Raw genomic sequence first — 18084 nt, 5'->3', positions numbered from 1 at the left:
GGGGTGGTGAGTTCAAGCCCCAGGTTTAGGGGCTTTGAATATATATGTAAACTCTACCCTCAACATGATACTTAGTAACTTAAGCAGTACGGTCTGGTGCAGAGATGTTAATTTGGCATCGTAGAACCAAAGCTTTAGGTCTATCCCCTGTAGATTTTCAAACAAGCCAATGACTCCCAAGAATTTAAGGACCAGTGGTTCAGTGAGATAGGGATTTTGGACTCATAACTTATCTACAGATGACTAGAAGACACTTTCAAGTATTACATGAAGATTATACACCTTATCATCTAAATCACTCCCTTGATGAATGGGGGTATTTATGATCATATCGTGAACTCTGGCATTGGTTTATGAGGTCAGTTTAGGCCCTCTGGAAAATGTATGTCTTGTATACCTATAAAGTTAAGCAAATTGAATATAAAGATAATTGAATCAATAAGCCTTTTTAGAAATGTATTCTCTGACAGAAGTGTTAGATATTCCAGGTTGATTCAACTTATCTCAAGTTAATACAATAATGATGTACCATTTTTTTTTTTTTTACTTAAAGGAATCCTGTGGAAAAAAAGATTGAAATAGGAAACAGACTATTATACCGCATCAGTAGTATTTTCCCTCCAAAATTATAATGTTTTTATTCTGTTTAGAGTAAAGGGATATATGAGTCTTACATTCTAGGAATATACTGCAACTGTGAACTTAAGAAAGAAATAGTACCAACTTGTGAGTAGATAGATGGTTACTGTTTTATAAAAGGTGATTTTAAGTATATGGTTCATTTAATTTAAAACACCATATCCAACCTACATGTTTATAGTAAATAGATTACAAGTTAAAATCGAGGATATCTTGGGGTACCTGGGTGGCTCGGTTGGTTGAACATCCAATCTTGATTTCGGCTCAGGTCATGATCCCAGGGTTGTGGGATCAAGCCCTGCATTGGGCTCTTTCCTGAGTGTGGAGCCTTAAGATTTTCTCTCTCAAAAAAGAAAGTTTTTAAAAAAGTGTAATTGGGGGGCGCCTGGGTGGCTCAGTTGGTTAAGTGCCCAACTTTGGCTCAGGTCGTGATCTCACGGTTCGTGAGTTCGAGCCCCGCGTCGGGCTCTGTGTTGATAGCTCGGAGCCTGGAGCATGCTTCGGATTCTGTGTCTCCCTCTATCTCTGCCCCTCCCCACTCTCATGCTCTCTCTGTCAAAAATAAACGTTAAAAAAATTTTTTTTTAAAGTGTAATTGGAACACAAAGCAAAATTACTACTCTAGTTTATGAGTGTACTTCTATGAACTAAATGCCTAAATCCTATGCACTTTTTAGAAAGGGTATAGTAGAGTTAGATTGAGGAAAACCAGAATTCTTTGCTATGATGATCACTTGTTTCCTAAAGAAATAACTACATTCTAGTTTTCTTAGCTTATCCTAATACTATAGACTTAAAATGCTGTTGACTTTAATTTCAAGAAATCTCAGTATAAAATAGTCTTCCAAGCCCCAAGTGATAGCCAACTTCTTTTAATAGTAAGTTAATATTAAGTAAATAAATTTTAATGGCTTTTTTGAGGGGAAGGGATTAAGAATCATTTCTATTACATTGGTGAGGCAGTATCTACTTTGTGAAAATAATACTTTACAAGTTGAGAACAGTAGTCTGTTGAAGACCTTTTCAAAATTGACATAAGCTATACAACTGGTCAGACTCTTCTGGGCAGTATTCTATATTTTTAAAATATTTATTTACTTACAGAGTGCATGCAATCAGGGGAGGGGCAGAGAGTGAGAGAGGAGAGAGAAAATCCCAAGCAGGCTCCTCGCTGTCAGCACAGAGCCCCACATGGGGCTTGATCGCATGAACTGTGAGATCAAGACCTGAGTCGAAATCAAGAGTGGATGCTTAATTGACTGAGCCATCCAGGCACCCTATAGGCAATCTTATTATTTTAAAAATGAGAAGGATTGTTATTTAAGATTACTTTAACACATTGTGAAATATTTATATAATTTCAAAAGAACCTTGCAGAAAAGCATTGATACTCCTCATTGTCACTAAACCTTCAAATTTTGGCCTTAAAATATTAAATGTAGCTGAATTAAGTATACTAATGTTCTGGTTTTGTTAGGGTATTCTGTACAATTTTTAATGGGTATATAAAGTCGAACCATTTTTGGCATTGTTTTATACTTTGTAATTCTCTCAACATATAATCTACTAAATGAGTTTTTTTAAAAAATACCACTTAAAAACATGATGAAAATTTTTTATTCTAAAATATCTCATGAAAAGTACTTCATACAGAGCTTTAAGCTGCCTGTTAGAGGTCAAATATAACTGATGCTCTTTAAGAGGTTTTGTTTGACTGAAAAGGTGGCAGTTTTTGTCTGAAACATGTCTGTCATTGAAACTGGAATTGTATCTCTTAAGGAATAATTTTAAATACTTTTAGCTTTCCATTGGCACCGCTGGTATTAATTCAGCATTAAAGGTTTCAAGAGTAGGAACCAACCAAGAGTTAAGCGTTTTACACTCCCTTGCCCTCCTGCTCCCAAGTCACTTCAATGCTAACCAGCCCTTCAGCCATCTCCTTTCTTCTCTTTTGGGAGTTGTACATATTTTCTTAAAGTGGTTACACTGTAGATACTTTAACTTTGCTCTCAAACCATGGACAGTGATAAGTCCCCTTCATAATCTTTATGTAGTTTCCATCTACCTCTTCATCCTCCCTTAATTAAACTTTCTTCAAGCATTAACATTTATGTCAATATTAACATTAATGTCAACTGTCAGATTTCCCACATAAGCCAATGCTTAAATACATTATCCTCTCTCTAATCTTTCAGTTCTTATTTACAAAGGCTTTGGTGTTTGTCATTAACTAGAGTTGTTCTTTTAGAAGTGTTATAACCAACTAACCAGACTATTTGAAAGTGCAAAGAAAAAATAACCAGAGATGTACAGTTTACAACCTCAAAGATTATTTGTCCTGTATGGTACATGTAAGCTTTTAAAATTATTGGCATATTACTCAACTTACATATAATGTTGGAATGAACTAGTAAAGCAGCCTTCATGTTGCCCAATTCTATTAACATTTTGTTACAAAACTTAAGTAAAAAAATAATTCTGCAGTGAATACCCGTATACCAACTACCTAAATTCTACAATTAACAGTAGATTGTACTTGCTTACTATATATATTACATATATACAGTATATCCATCTATTTTCCAATTATGTTGAATTTAATGGTAAAATTTTGAAAACTGGAGTGTTCATAGAGTATTTCAGTTAGCTAAAAAATGATCAGAAAACGGTCGAATAACTTTATAAACCTAATTCTTCTTTGGAAATTCAGGTTGTGGTCTCAAGCATCAGATTACAGGAACTTAATAGAACACAGATGATTAAGGAATGCACAATGAGTAGGACCTTTGGAAAGCTAATGGAAAAGGGCAATCCGAGTGTTGATATTAACCCTTTCATTCTAAAATTCGAGAGCAGTAAATGATCGCTTAAAGAGTAAGGATAATTTCAACCATTGATAACCCTTATTTTATAGCAAGATGATCCCTTGTAATTGTAGATCTCCAAGGTTTTGATAGGAAGAACCAAAGCTCTCTATGATTCTATATTGCTAAGTACAGTATATAATAAAGATCTTCCTGTTTAAAGATCTTACTGTTGGGGCACCTGGCTGGCTCAGTCGGAGCACACAACTCTTGGTTTTGGGGTTGAGTTCAAGCCCTATGTTGGGTATGAAGACTACTTAAAAATAAAACCTTAAAAGAAAAAAAAGATCTTACTGTAGAAGGCAATTCTGAGTTCAATTTCAATAAGACATTTGCATGCTGGAAATAATCAAAAGTCATCAAAATGTTTTCTACGTGCCATACCCTCTCCAAGACTCCAGACTGCTAAGAACCCATTTGTAATTTGGTTTTGGCAACTAATCAAGATAATTTCTAATTTTAGAATAAACTATTTGTAATAATTTAGGAGTAACTATGGAGGAGTTTCATTAGTATCTTTTATCTTTACAACCAGATATAAAATACCACATATTTTCTGCCACTTTATGTATTAGACTAGAAAAATTACTTCCCTGAATCCTTTCTTATCCATAAAGGCTATTATTGTGTGAATCACTAAAGAAATGAAGTATTTTCATTATTATCATCAATGTCTTTTAAGTTATTACATGTTCAAGATACATGATCTAATTAAATGGAGCTTGAATATACCATATAGCTTCCTTTGACAAAGGTGCATATAATTTTCCATGAAGGTTGCTTCTGCCAATCCTCCCATTTTTTCTGTTCCTACCATTACTTAATTCAGAGACTGGAATTAATGCCACAATGCATGATAAATTATTCCTTGAACAGAAAGAACTTTACATTTGTGTCACCGATTCTACACTAAGGGAACATTACTATAAATTCTGCTTTAGAAAATAAATTCTAAGGGGAGCCTGGTGGCTCAGTCGGTTAAGTGTCCAACTCTTGGTTTTGGCTCAGGACATCATCCTGGGGTCATGGGATTGAGGCCCGCATTAGGCACGAAGCCTGCTCAAGATCCTCCCTCTCATTCTCTCTCTCTCCCTCAAAACAAAACAATCAAACAAAAAAGATAAAATGAATTCTAAGATCTCAACAATGGACCCTCAGTAAACGCAACCAACACCGTTTATAAATCTTAAACTGTAATTCTATTTGAGATTATAGCATGAGATTAAACTTGATAAATACAGTTCCTGGGTGTTAGGAACATTACTTCTACATCTCAGCGTATTTAATTTAGAATTCCAAGATAATTGCAAAGGATATGAAAAGTAACAATCTGAAAACTGTCAGAGATTAATTCAAGACAACCTAATCCAAGAAATTTAAAGAAAAGAGATTTAGTTGAAGCATAAAATAGATTATCCATAACTCTTAAAAATCCACCCCATACCTACAAAGAAGCTTATCTAAAACTTTAAAGAAAGTTTCTTTCAAAGATTAAATTTGTGTTTATAAACAGCATTCTATAAAATGTACTCTCAAATTTCTGATTAAAAAGAAGTAGTTCCTGAATTATACATGATTTGCATGTACACACTTCTGCCATCTCATCTCAAAACATACTCTCTCCATTTGAAAATCATTGTAAAAAAAATTGTATTTGGTGATTTTTGGAAGATTTATGGATTCAGGAGAAAAAGGAGTACAAAAAAACAACTTTGAGGAGTTAGCTCAGGAATCGGATGCTTAGCAAGACAGGCCCGTGATTTTAAAACGTATTTAGTTCAGCAAATGTCTTTCAAAAATTTAATATATGGGAGGATGATGAAACCAACAGCCTTTCCATACCCAAGTATGTGTAGAAGCCATGGAAACTGGGGCGCCTTCCACCCTCTAAATAAAGGACAATGTATTCGGCAATATGATGGTCATTCGGAGATGGGAGATGCACCAAAAAGGGAAATAGAAGTATAAAATGTTAGGGGTGCCTGGCTGGCTCAGGAGGTAGAGCATGCAACTCTTGATGTTGGGGTCATGAGTTCTGAGCCCCACTTTGGGCCTAAAGATTACTTTTAAAATAATTTATAAGAGGGGCACGAGGGTGGCTCAGATGGTTAAACATCAGACTCTTGGTTTCGGCTCAGGTCATGATGTTGCAGTTTGTGAGTTTGAGCCCCATATTGGGCTCTGTGCTGACAGCGCAGAACCTGCTTGGGATGCTCTCTCTCCCTCTCTCTCTCTGCCCTTCCCCTGCTTGCTCGGTCTCTCTCAAAGTAAGTAAACTAAAAAAAATAAAATAAAATTATAAGGGGCACCTGGGTGGCTCAGTTGGTTAAGCATCTGATTCTTCTTGATTTCAGCTCAGGTCATGATCTCTGTGTTTGAGCCCTGCATGGGCTCTGTGCTGACAGTGCAGAGCCTCCTTGGGATTCTGTCTCCCTCTCTCTCTGCCTCTCCATGCCCCACCCCCCCTTGGCTCTCTATCTCTCAAAATAAAAATAAATCTTTAAAAATAAAATAAACTATAAAAGGTTGGTTTTACCCAGCTTGAAATCTCGGACTAACAAAAGAGAAGTAAACTTTATTATTTTCTCACTGCACCAAGTGGGCCCCCAATATCAGAATTCAGAACTTAAATTGGAAAACGGTTTCCTAACAGACTTTTACAGGTACGTAGAGAACCAACCAGCATTTAACACCATTCAGAGGCAATACCAACAAACCAATTTGCTATCATAGGTGAAGTTCAGAGTCCATGGGAGGCAGAAAGGGTGAGGTCAAGAGTACTGTTAAGTGTTAAGCCTTGTGAGGGAGAGGCTACAGGAAGACAAAATATTTCATATTTCAGTTCCATTTTCATGTTGTAATTAGTGCTTCTGTGCACTTACCAAAGCTATACTTTCTAGGCCTGAGCTATTTTCCACTTGCTGTGTATTTCCATGTGGCTATCCTAAACGCCCCTCAGAATTCAACATGCAAATCAAAATTACCTTCTATAATTCGGATCCCCCTCTAGAGTTCTCTAATTGCTAGTTTTAATCTCCCTAACTGCCCAATTTAAAAACTCTTTTCTGGGGCACCTGGGTGGCTCAGTGGGTTAAGCAACTGACTTAGGCTCAGGTCATGATCTCGCGGTTTGTGAGTTTGGGCCCCGCGTCGGGCTCTGTGCTGACAGCTCAGAGCCTGGAGCCTGCTTTGGATTCTGTCTCATTCTCTCTCTGCCCCTCCCCCACACTCTCACTCGCTCTCTCTCAAAAATGAATAAACGTTAAAAAAAAAACAAAAAACAACCCTGAAATAAATAAAAACTCTTTTCTTACCCTCCATGCAGTTGGTTAAGTCTTAATTCTAACTTCAAAACATCTCCCAAGTATAAGTCCATGCCTGGGTATTCCCTCTGATAATGTCCTTAAGCCCATTTCTTTTATTTTAAACTACTGACATATACTTTTTCCTCAAGCTTTTCCTTTCCAAGCTGTTCTCCATATTTTCACCCGTTTTCTTTTTAAAGCAGGAATCTCTTTCCCTTATTTTTTTTTTTCAACGTTTATTTATTTTTGGGAGAGAGACAGAGCATGAACGGGGGAGGGGCAGAGAGAGAGGGAGACACAGAATCGGAAACAGGCTCCAGGCTCCGAGCCATCAGCCCAGAGCCTGACGCGGGGCTCGAACTCACGGACCGCGAGATCGTGACCTGGCTGAAGTCGGACGCTTAACCGACTGCGCCACCCAGGCGCCCCTCTCTTTCCCTTATTTACCTTTGATGGCTCTGCCATGCCTGCAGAATAAAGTTGCAACTCTTTGGCATGACATTCAAGGCCCTTCAGGTTATTACCCCAGTACACCCTTCAATATATTGTATCTCCTTTCTCTGCAAGTCTTCCACATCTTTTTACACCACTGTCCATGCACTTTTACTCTGACAATTTTTCTTAACATGTCAAATACTATGTCAAATATCTTAAGGCCCAATTCAGTGCTGCTTCTAAGATACCAGATTCTGAAGTAGACAATCCCTACTCACCAGAATTAGTCACTACCTTCTGGTAATAATGACTTGTTTTCACCCCCTCAGGCATTTGTTGTTGTAGGGAAGGGGAATGCAACTTGTATTTTAGTTACATCTGTCATTTATTTCTTCCCCAGCCACCTGTAGTTAGCTTTCTGTTCTGCCATTTATCCTTGTATTATTTCCTGAACATACTTCACACGTAAGCCCCCGCACATTAAACTGTAGACATGCTGCTCAGAAATGTCACAAAGGAACTGAGAAATGTCAAACAAGGGGGGAAGGGGTGTTTTGAGACAGTTTTATTTTCCAAAAGACAGGGACTCTGTATTAGTTTCATTGTTAGAATTTTTATAATCTTATACAGAAATGTGTTATCAAAACTACAGGAATGAACCATTTTCTGGAATCAGACTGGGAGAGATGTCAGATCTAAGCCAACTCATTGGTTTCAATATTTGTAACACATTGCTAGAAAAAAAACCCCTAAAAACTAGTGACTAAATATTGAGGAAATTTTCAAACTATGATCAGAATTTCTAAAATTGATTTTCCAACTATTTGTGAAGGTATTTGCATCTATTTGAGCAGGAATGGCAGGAATGGAGATTCACACAAAATGTGAATGTCAAATAGAAGTTCCTTTGCATCTTTAAACCCTTCTTTCCCTTCCTTTCTAGAAGGGGTTGCTTGGTGTCTCCATTCACAATTTGCCTGCCTTTATGCTACCACTTGAAGGCCTCCTTAATCTCAAAAGCAGCCCTTTTTTGGATTCTTAAACCATTTAATATGGTTCTTTCTCCAACTATGCCTCTGGAGGAACCAGGAATAGGGCAGAGGTGGATGGCTTTGAGTCAGGACAACCCAAACCCTCCCTCAGACATCTAAATGCTTTGCTTTTGAGAAGATGGTGGGGGTTGAGGGACGACAAGGCATCCAAGAGTCTAGCCTATCTACCGCAGCAACAGCTCCTCACAATTTCACCCTGACTTGGGTGGGCTGCCAGTTGCCCTCTCCCAGATCCATTCTGGAGCCTGATGCTGAGGGGCACAGCACAGGGATAGGGCCTAGGTTTTGTTCCTTCTCATCGCCAAAAGTTGAGTTAGGGCTTTGAAAAGAGGGCAAGTAAAGACAAAAGCAAGTAATGTGGGTTTTAGCTAGCTTGATCATGTTCCAGGGAAAAGAAATACAAGTGGTTTTCCCCAAGTGTGGTATGACCTGACCCCATTTCACTTCCACATTTGTATGACACACAAGCTTTATACTAAAATAACGCGAAGGAAAGGGGTGATTACATAGTACAGTTGATCCCTGAACAACATGGGGGCTAGGGGTGCCAACTCCCATGCAGTCAAAAATGCACCTAACTTGGCTCCCCTAAGACTTAACTATTAATAGCCTACTGACCAGAAGCTTGGTAAGAGTCAGTTAACACATATTTTCTATGTATTACATATTGTATTCTTACAATAAAGTGAGCTCCAGGAAAAAAACAAAAACAAAAAAACATGTACAGTACTATACTATATTTACATATGTATTCATAAAAACTCATGGGTAAGTAGACTAGCACAGTTTAAACCCATGTTATTCAAAGGTCAACTGGATGCCTAAAAACCTGAATTCTGGTCCTAATAAAATGTCCATTATTTGCCTGATACATTCTAGTCTTTTAACTCACAAACCACATAAACCACCTTAAAATCTGTATTTTAACTTACAAACTACCTTTAAGTTTGAAAACAATGATTCCTGTCAACCTTCTAATAGTGCGATTTGGTCTTTTACCTTCTTTTTCCTTTATCTGCCTACAAGGACACTAAAATACTTAGCACCAAGATTAATGCAAACAAAAGTCCTATGGTGTTACTGTATCAACAGTATGTGCCACTTTATCAGTAGTAGGAGTTGAGTAGTATCAAATTGTATTCTTATCTAAAAGCAACTTCAGCAAAATACCTCACATCCAGGTATGCTCTATAGTGAAGTGCCACTGCATAGAACAATCTCCACTCACATATAAACCTTTCAGCCCTTTACAATGATGAGCCCCTTTACCAGGCTACTAGGTAAAAACTTAGGCCCAACGCTGGTGACTCTGAAGTGTTTGCTTTATATACCCACAAAACCAAGCAGTGACAGTAACATTGGAGGAAATGAGAACCCTCATGAATGGGCTTAATATTTCTACAAAAGGAGTCCAAGAAAGCACCCAAGCCCCTAGACTCCCATCTATGGACCATGAAGTGGGCTCTTAGACATTATCTGCTGGTGCCTTAATCTCAGACTTTCCGGCTAACTGGATTGAGAAGTAACTTTATATAAGCTACCCACACCTTCTACTGTCACAGCAGTCCGAAGAGACTAAGGCTGCGGAATACCATTTTACTATAACGTCAAAATTAACTTAAGTTTGCTAATACTTTTTCACAAGGTCAGCTGTAGTGTAATTCAGCCAACTTTACTCACTCTTCAAATTACAAAACCCATTACTTTATAATAACCTTTATAATAATCCTTTACCAGTGTTAACACTTCTTGAAAAAAAAATCTTAAAAAAACTTTTACAAGATTGAAATCTTACTGTTAGTTTTTCTAATGCATTTAATGCTAGCTATGTATAACATATAATAACAAAGTATAGCTTTCTCTACATACATGCAAGAATGAAGCATTTTATAGCCAGGGCCAAAGAATGGTTGGCTGGATTATGTACGAACTGTGTAAACAAGACTGCAGGCACTTCTGTTAACTAGTTCTCAGGTTTTGTGGTGGCTATGTAACAAGTTACCATACCCTCCTGGCACAGCTCATCAGTAACAGTGATTCTCAGGTTGTGTCCACACCACCCACTTTTGTATAGCCAGAGAGTCTCCCCTCCTGCATGAACCAAATGTGCAAGACCTAAGACTTTTCTTCAAAAGATAGTAGCACCTTATCTATTCCACCATAGATACCCTCTTAACACTCTTTTCCTGTCTAAGTATTGCCTAAAACTCAAACTACATAAGCCACTATATTTCTTTCAGCAAACTCTAGAATCCAAATCTCCACCTACTTTAACATCAATTACACTTCCTTTGGTTTAAGTACCACCATTCAATATCATAAACCAAACCAAGTGTCATCTTCTTTCATTGAAATTATATGGTAAGTCAAATGGTACTTTAGGAAACAGTTCATATATAAAAATATATTCTAAGTTATAAACTAACCAACTTTACTTTCGACAAGTTTCCATCGCAAAATGGGGAATTCCTCCCCTTAGAGGTAGTACGGTGAAATTATTGGACCCTCTAAATATCAGAAGGAGGAAGGACAATTATAATAATACTAAGACATTTAGCCAGTAAAATGGAAAGTTAAAAATCCATCTCCTAGTCACACATTCAAACATGAAAGTCACACACAAAGAATCAAGACTAGTATAAAAGGGGGGGCCAAATTATATTATTATTTAAAAATTTGATTACAACCAATTTTGTTGGCATTAAAATTAGAGGTATTTTAAATTTGAATGGATAAACCAAAACCCAGAAATTAAGTTTGGTAAAAATGGGAATAGGAGTTTTCCAGTAATTACAGATTAGAAGGCAAAAACCAATTTAGAGAAACAAACAAACCCCATGTTTACAATGATTGTGCCACAGATTTAAACTTCAGTAGTGCATTAGTAAACTGTTCACATTTAGATCTTCACCTTGAGATTAGACAGCTGTTTCTTTAAAAAAAATCTCAGTACCTTGTGCAAATAAATCGGTCTTCCATGTGCCTTAGCACACTTAAAATTTCTCCACTGTATATATACAAAACACCTACCATTTGGTAGGGCAAAATACATACTTTCATAACAAAACTATAATGTACCTCTCAAGTATGAACAATATACACATAATACATGGTATACAGTATTTACAAAATATAAAATATAATACAAGTTTTGTAATTTTTGAAACTCCTTTGCACTTGTATGTTACAAGGCAAATTTCCATTTCTGTACCAATTTTCTTTTCAAGAGTCCAGGGATTTTGGAAAAAAAATGTTTTACAGACATACTGCAATCTGAGATCTAAGTTTGAACTTTTAGGAGAGTTTTTAAGTGTACTGCCATCAACTCCCTATTTTGGTTGGAACTTTCAATAGTGCTTCCCATCCAGTGACTAGGAGGCTTTGGAAGAACACTAGGAGAAGGTGGATCACTAAACTTTGCCCCAGCATAATTTTCCTTTTGGTTCACTTCAGTTAGAAATGCGGATTTCTTCAAATGCATATTTTTAATGTTCTCAGTATTTTTAAAAGGCTTTTTTTCCTGCTTCTGAATTATATCAGATGAAACAGAATCCTGCCAAAAGTTATTTTCATTTCTTTTTGCAGAGGTGATCTTGGTTAGTGGTAAGTTATATTTGCTTTTCTGTCTGTTTATCTTTGGTTGTTCACACAAGTGTATACCATGAACAAGCTGGCCGTGGGGAATGGCAATTTTCTCCGATTTTCCCATCTTTGATTTTAAAACCTACAAAGACAAGGAACATAAAAGTGAATACAGTTCATGATAAAAATTAGTCACGAACCTCACAGCATGTATCTAGTATATTTTCTTCTCCTGGACTTTAGTTTCCTGACCTGACTAAATGTTTATGTGCTCACTGCACTTAAAAATAAGCACACATCTAAGTTTACTACTAAAAATATAATCACCACTGCCACCAATATGGAATGTAGGGAATCAGTTCTAAAATGTCAAAGGAAAAAAAAACCAGTAACCCCAAGTTCATCTTTCTGTAACTGTAAGAGTAATGAGGTCCCTTCCAAACATATGCAACCTCCTTTCTTTGACCAAAGTCAGAGGTTTTACAATACGATAATGCCAAGAGAAATTTTCACATGCTTTCATTTTGATTGGCTGAATCTGGTTGAAAATAAAAACTATGTTTAGAGATTACTATTTACCTTTTAGACAAATCCTTTTAAAATTATTGCAGAATAATTTGATTAGTAAGAACTGTATTTTAAGTGATTAAGTGTTTTGATAATGGCTAACACAGAAAAATTACCTCCCAACTTCTGAAAACAAAATTTCAAATATTTAAATATAAAAATTTAAATACTAATCACTACCTTTTCCAAGTATACATACTTATAGCAAATACATAATAGGAAAATTGCTTCCGCCTGCCCCCACTTCCTGGTTTAACTGCTTCAAGAAATTTGCGGCACCAGTTCTAATCACTTTCGTAATTCAAGTGATCCTCACAGAGAGCCACGACCCAATGGAAAAGTATACGGTAATTCATCAGGATCACTGCCCTTCCAACACTTGGAATATGGTAGGGTAGCGGGACACAAAAATAGAAAGCTGGGCACCAGGTAACATTCCGTGTCAGTAACTGCCAACAGCGTTCCCTGGTTTTAACAGTTCTATAAAAGAATATTACTGGTAACCAGGAAACAAGACGTACAAAAGCTCACTTTTACATTATTACTCATATTTCAGAGCCACGGAATTTTAAAACCGGAATCTAAGATAATTAAGTAATCACGGCGGTCAAATTTGACTTTTTTCCAAGGGTACAGCGAGAGAAACTACAAATCTCTCCAGTATTCTTCTAACAAATGGCTCTAACTTTTGATCCTAACCCAACACTACGGAAATTGGGTGGCATAACGCCAATTCATCTTATAACTTCTAAAATTTCATCATTCTGGACACAAGTAATAAAATTACCTTCCATTAATAAAGCCCAGTACAGCATAAAGTATATGTAAACAATTCCACTCATCTAATAGACTAGCAAGCAAATGTTATCGTTTCAAAGAGGCAAGAAATGCCACCGCTCCTGCCAACTTTTAAAGATAAAATTATAGCTAAGCAGGTCTGCCGGCGAGGGACACAGCCCCAGTTGGGCCGGCGCCGCACACGGGGCACCTCTCATCGCAAAAAAGCAAGCCAAACAGAATGGAGCCGCTTGTGGCCCACCAAGTCCCACAACCGGTCGGTGAAACAGTGCACGCGCACCGCCAACTAGTCTTGGAACTACCGACGGTCTGGGAGCCGAAAGCGGTCGCCCACCCTTTCCCCTACCACTGCCAGCCGGCCTCGCCTCCTTCATGAGCGCCGGAGCGCGGCGCACGTAGCGCGCGCTGACGTCAGCCTCCCGCGGGCCCCTTCCCTCCCCCACCCCACCGCGCGCCCGAATACCGAAACCCCCTGGAACGCAGCCAGCCTTCTAAATCGGGGCTGTTGCTGGGGCGCAGCCGCTCCTCTCATTGGCTGGTTTCCGGGAGCCAATCAGCAGCGCCAGCGCATGCCTCCCCCTCCCCCTTCTTCCCCGGGCTAGAACAGAGCGGGCGTCACGGAAACTTCCCTCCCGAGTAAACAGCCGCCCCTCACCCCGGCCCCCCCTCTTCCCGACCCCTCGGTGCAGGGCCCCAGATTCCAGAGCTCGGCCGGACCCATCGAAGGGCCGGAACTCCCCAACAGTCCCCAAGTCCCTCTCGCGGCCCTTACCTCTCTTCTGAATGAGGGTTGGCCGGGCACCGCGGGCGGCACCGGGCCAGGGAAAAGGCTCGCTTCCTCAGTTTGGGTTGCGGCCGCAGGACCCGGGGCCAAATTGGCGGCCTGGTCCGGGACTTCCTGCGCTCCGCTCGGGCCCGTCGCGGGGCTCCGACCGCCCTCGAGGCTCGGCCGGTGCTGCTGGTACTGATGGAAGCGGCTGGGCAGCTGCCCCGCCGGGCTGGCCCGCACCCTCTTCTTTCGCCGCTTCTTTGGTGCTGCCCGAGGGGTGCCTCCCGCCGTAGCTAGACTACAGTTGGACAGAGGTGCTGGGGCGCGAGGCTGCGGGGTCAGACAGGGACCGTCTCCCCCTAAGAAGTGAGGGAGGAAAAGGGTGGGAGGAAGTGCCCGGGGGTCCGGGATCCGGGGTAAAGGCGGCGGGGCCGTGGTCACCATCGGCAGGGCCCCGAAGTAACCGCGGGCGGAAAAGCCCAGGGGCGCAAGACGGCCACCCAGGACAAGTGGCTCCCGCTGTGGGACGGAGACGACGGTCATAGCTCTAGGAGGAAAGTGGCTCAGCAAGAAGAGAAGGAAGAAGTGAAGCCAGCGATCACAGGGCGGCGGCGGCGGCTGCTGCTAAGAGAGCCCGAGTGGAGCGCGGACCATGGTTCGGGCGGTGGCGGCGCAGCAACAAATAGCCTCAGCCTCAGCGCCGAGTGTTGTTATCAGAAGCTCCGCCCTGTGCCCGCCCACCTTCCTGCGAGAGCCCAATCAGAATGCGACGGAAGAGACCACGCCCCTCCGACTCTCCCTCCAACGCCTCCAACAGACACACACAAACAACCAGCTTGCTGCAGCCCCGCACAAAGAGCGCACATTGCGCAGGCGCTGCCAACGGGCTCTTTCGGGAAGAGTCGGTCCCGCGAACAATGAAGTTCCGTTTCAGCCCCACCTCCCCCACCCTTCTTTCTAGCCCCCGCACCTTGCCCCGAAGGCAGTGGTCGGATTGCTAGGTCTAGGCTGAATTGGGAAATGGGGATGGGGCGGGAGAAGAGTCGAGAAACATCAGGGCCACTAATGCCTCCTCAGCCACTGACCTTGGGAAGTATTTTTTATTTCAATCCCAACATTATTACATTTTTTTTTAAGATTTCAAAGAACGTTATAGGTATTTCGTACTTGGCAATCGGTCCACATTTAATTTATATTTGGCGAAGTGTGGCTTACGTTTTTTTCATTACTCAGGCTACCAATGCTGTTCATTAGCCAAGGTAACCAGAGTAAGAATTAAGGGAGTGACTTACTGATTGAAATTGGCCCCTTAGTATATAAAGAATTCCCCCATGAATACTTGAGCATTGGAAATATTACTGTCTTTATACCTGAAGGTTTGGGATCACGAAACGGTGCCTGACACTGGGGAGGAAGCAAAGAAGGAGGCTTGCGTCTCAAAGGAGAAAGTGAAACAGCTCTGCAACATAACTGTATTTTGCTAGCTGTGTGTTACGGAAATCTCACGCTCATCATCTCCCCTCACAGAGCTCACACACAAAAATTGTGGCTATTTATCAAGCACTTTTGTGCCAGAAACTGTTCTTTACATAAATTATGTCGTTCGAACCTCACGACAACGCTAAGGAATAGGTACTATATTTTAAACCCCTTTGTAGGAGAGGAAACCGGCTTAGAAAGGCAAAAGGTACTTGTCAAACATCATACAGTAAGTTAATAGCAGAATTTGAACTCCAGTCCAGGGATGGCAAGACCAAAGTTTTAACATCATCCATACTACCTGCCACACTAGATTGTAGGTTTTTAGACCACCACGATAATCTTACGCATCTCTGTATCCTCACAGCCTCTAGCCAGTATTTTTCAGCTTTGTAGTGCTTAATAAAGGTTTCGTGGCTGTTAACAAAGTTGGACAGAGGGAATATCTAAAATAATGCATCCAAAACTTTATTCGTATGGTTTAACCCCCTCATAAATTGAGGAAATCTGTATAAACTTTTCATATGACATTCCATAATTACTGATTGCTAGGTTTTATCATTTTTTGCTGGATTTTACTCATTTTTGTGTTTCCAACACGATGCATAGTAAGTGCTCATATTCACTGGATGAAAGGAAATAGTATACTTCCAGAGTTGTAAAAGATCCTACAGAACCTTTAATTCAAATCCACTGGTCTGCAAATTAACAATGGGTTCCAGATCGGGTGAGGAGAATGGCCTGGCAAAATTTGGTGGAGAAGAACAGGCAAAGATTACAGAGACTCTGGAATGATGTAATTTCTTCTTCTGTTTTTGTAAGAGTCTATACTTTTTCAAAGCACTTTTTCATCTAACTCATTTTATTCTTACCCCAATCCTTTAAAGTAGAATAGAGATAAGTTCTATTTTACCTATGATGTAAATGAAGCTCTAAAGATAAAATAACTTAGACCTAAGGGTCACAAAATGAGTCAGCAACTAAATCCCTTGAACTCTTAATGCTTAGTCCTCTTTTCACTATATCCCAAGGCCTAAGGTTTGGCTTTATCTGCGGGTAATATCACACTGTCCCAGGGAATAATTTACCCTCCAGGAGGCTGCTAACTGGTAGTCAGTTCATAGGGGCCCTTGATGGAGGACACCTATTTGTGTGTATCTCTTGGGTGAATGGTGGAGTTATTATGTGGTATGTAAGTTTATATTTTTGAGGTCTGAAGGGTAGGCCTCATCTAAGACCCTGGATTCTGTCCTTTAAGAAAGGTAGCCTTGCAGATGCAGCCACATGGGTGATGGGTGTTAAGATGGTGCCCACCATGAAGAGACAGGGAGCTGGATCACCAGAGAGAGCAATCCAGGTTTTGTAAACCAGATTATTGAATTTCATGTCACTCTTTGTGGATAGTTCCTATAGATCCTTAGCCTTTAGGAAAGCCTATTGTAATACTCAAACCTGTTTTCATCTGTGCTGTGTGATATAAAGGAAGAGGCTAGATGCTCTTGTCTGGGCCCAAAGGGCTAATCATGGAGGTAGCAAGACATTCCAAGCATAAAGCAAGTTTTGGGAGGACTCTCAGGGTTCTTGAAGACTTTTGTTCCAGTGCATGTGTTAGTTTTATTTTTAAGTCAACAGTTTCTCTAGAGAAAGTTTTGGGGTTTTTTGTTTGTTTGTTTTGTTTTGGTTTTTGTTTTGTTTTGTTTGTTTTTTTTTAAATAAATGATTGAGGGGTGCCTGGGTGGCTCAGTTGGTTGAAAGTCAGACTCTTGATTTCAGCTCCAGTCTTGATCTCAAGGTCATGAGTTCAAGTTCCACATTGGACTCCACACTGGGTGTGGAGCCTACTTTAAAAAAAAAAAAAGGTAAGCCAGTTATTAAAGAGCAGGGAAAAGAGTTAAAGCCATATGTGAAATAAGCAGTTTACCTGCATAAACACTTCAGAGCCCTCTGGGTTTCTCTGCTCTCTCTCCTGTCTACCTTTATCTTTTACATTTTATTTCTGTCCTCTCCCTTTCTCTGCCTTGAATATTATTGTTCTCTCCTCCTGCTCTTAGTGTTTTTCTTTCCCCCTTATTGTGGCTTTATTTCCATTTCTTCTACCTATCTATTGCTTAGATCTTAAATGTCTAAGGGACACTTGTGTGAAAAGAGGAACCCTCCAAGTTATACTTTGCATAAGCTCAAATTATTAATCTTTCATATCTGTGAAATAATATTCCTCTAACCACTGAACACAACCAGGAAATCAAAACATTTAAACTTAACAAGTGAAAATTTCTCTGACGTTTAAGCATTGATCACAAACCTTCTCAACATACTCTCAAGTTTAACTGGAATTATAAGGTTTAGGGGCACCTCAGTGGCTCACTTAAGCATCCGACTCTTGATTTCAGCTCAGATCATGATCTCATGGCTCATGAGATAGAGCCAGGTGTAGGGCTCTGTGCTGACAACATGGAGCCTGCTTGGGGTTCTCTCTCTCCCTCTCTCTCTGCCCCTTCCTCTCTCTCTCTCTTTTTCTCTCTCTTAAAATAAACAAATAAGCTTTAAGAAAAGAGTTATAAGGTTTATATTTAGAAGCAAACAATATGCACAAA

General features: G+C 39.9%; 1 protein-coding gene across 1 annotated transcript; it reads right to left on the bottom strand.

Annotated features, from left to right (window-relative positions):
- Window positions 1–7793: 7793 nt before the first annotated feature.
- On the bottom strand, window positions 7794–14709 carry PNRC1 (proline rich nuclear receptor coactivator 1). The gene is made up of 2 exons (XM_040474145.1): window positions 14015–14709; window positions 7794–12019 (listed from the first exon to the last, which is right to left on the bottom strand). The coding sequence occupies exons 1-2, from the start codon at window positions 14552–14554 to the stop codon at window positions 11576–11578; spliced, it is 984 nt and encodes a 327-aa protein (XP_040330079.1). The 5' UTR covers window positions 14555–14709; the 3' UTR covers window positions 7794–11575.
- Between the last annotated feature and the right edge of the window lie 3375 nt (window positions 14710–18084).

This window comes from Herpailurus yagouaroundi, unplaced genomic scaffold (assembly GCF_014898765.1).
Source record: "Herpailurus yagouaroundi ecotype Mexico unplaced genomic scaffold, PumYag 139, whole genome shotgun sequence".
NCBI lineage: Eukaryota > Metazoa > Chordata > Mammalia > Carnivora > Felidae > Herpailurus > Herpailurus yagouaroundi.
This window is presented reverse-complemented; position numbering and strand designations above follow the sequence as displayed.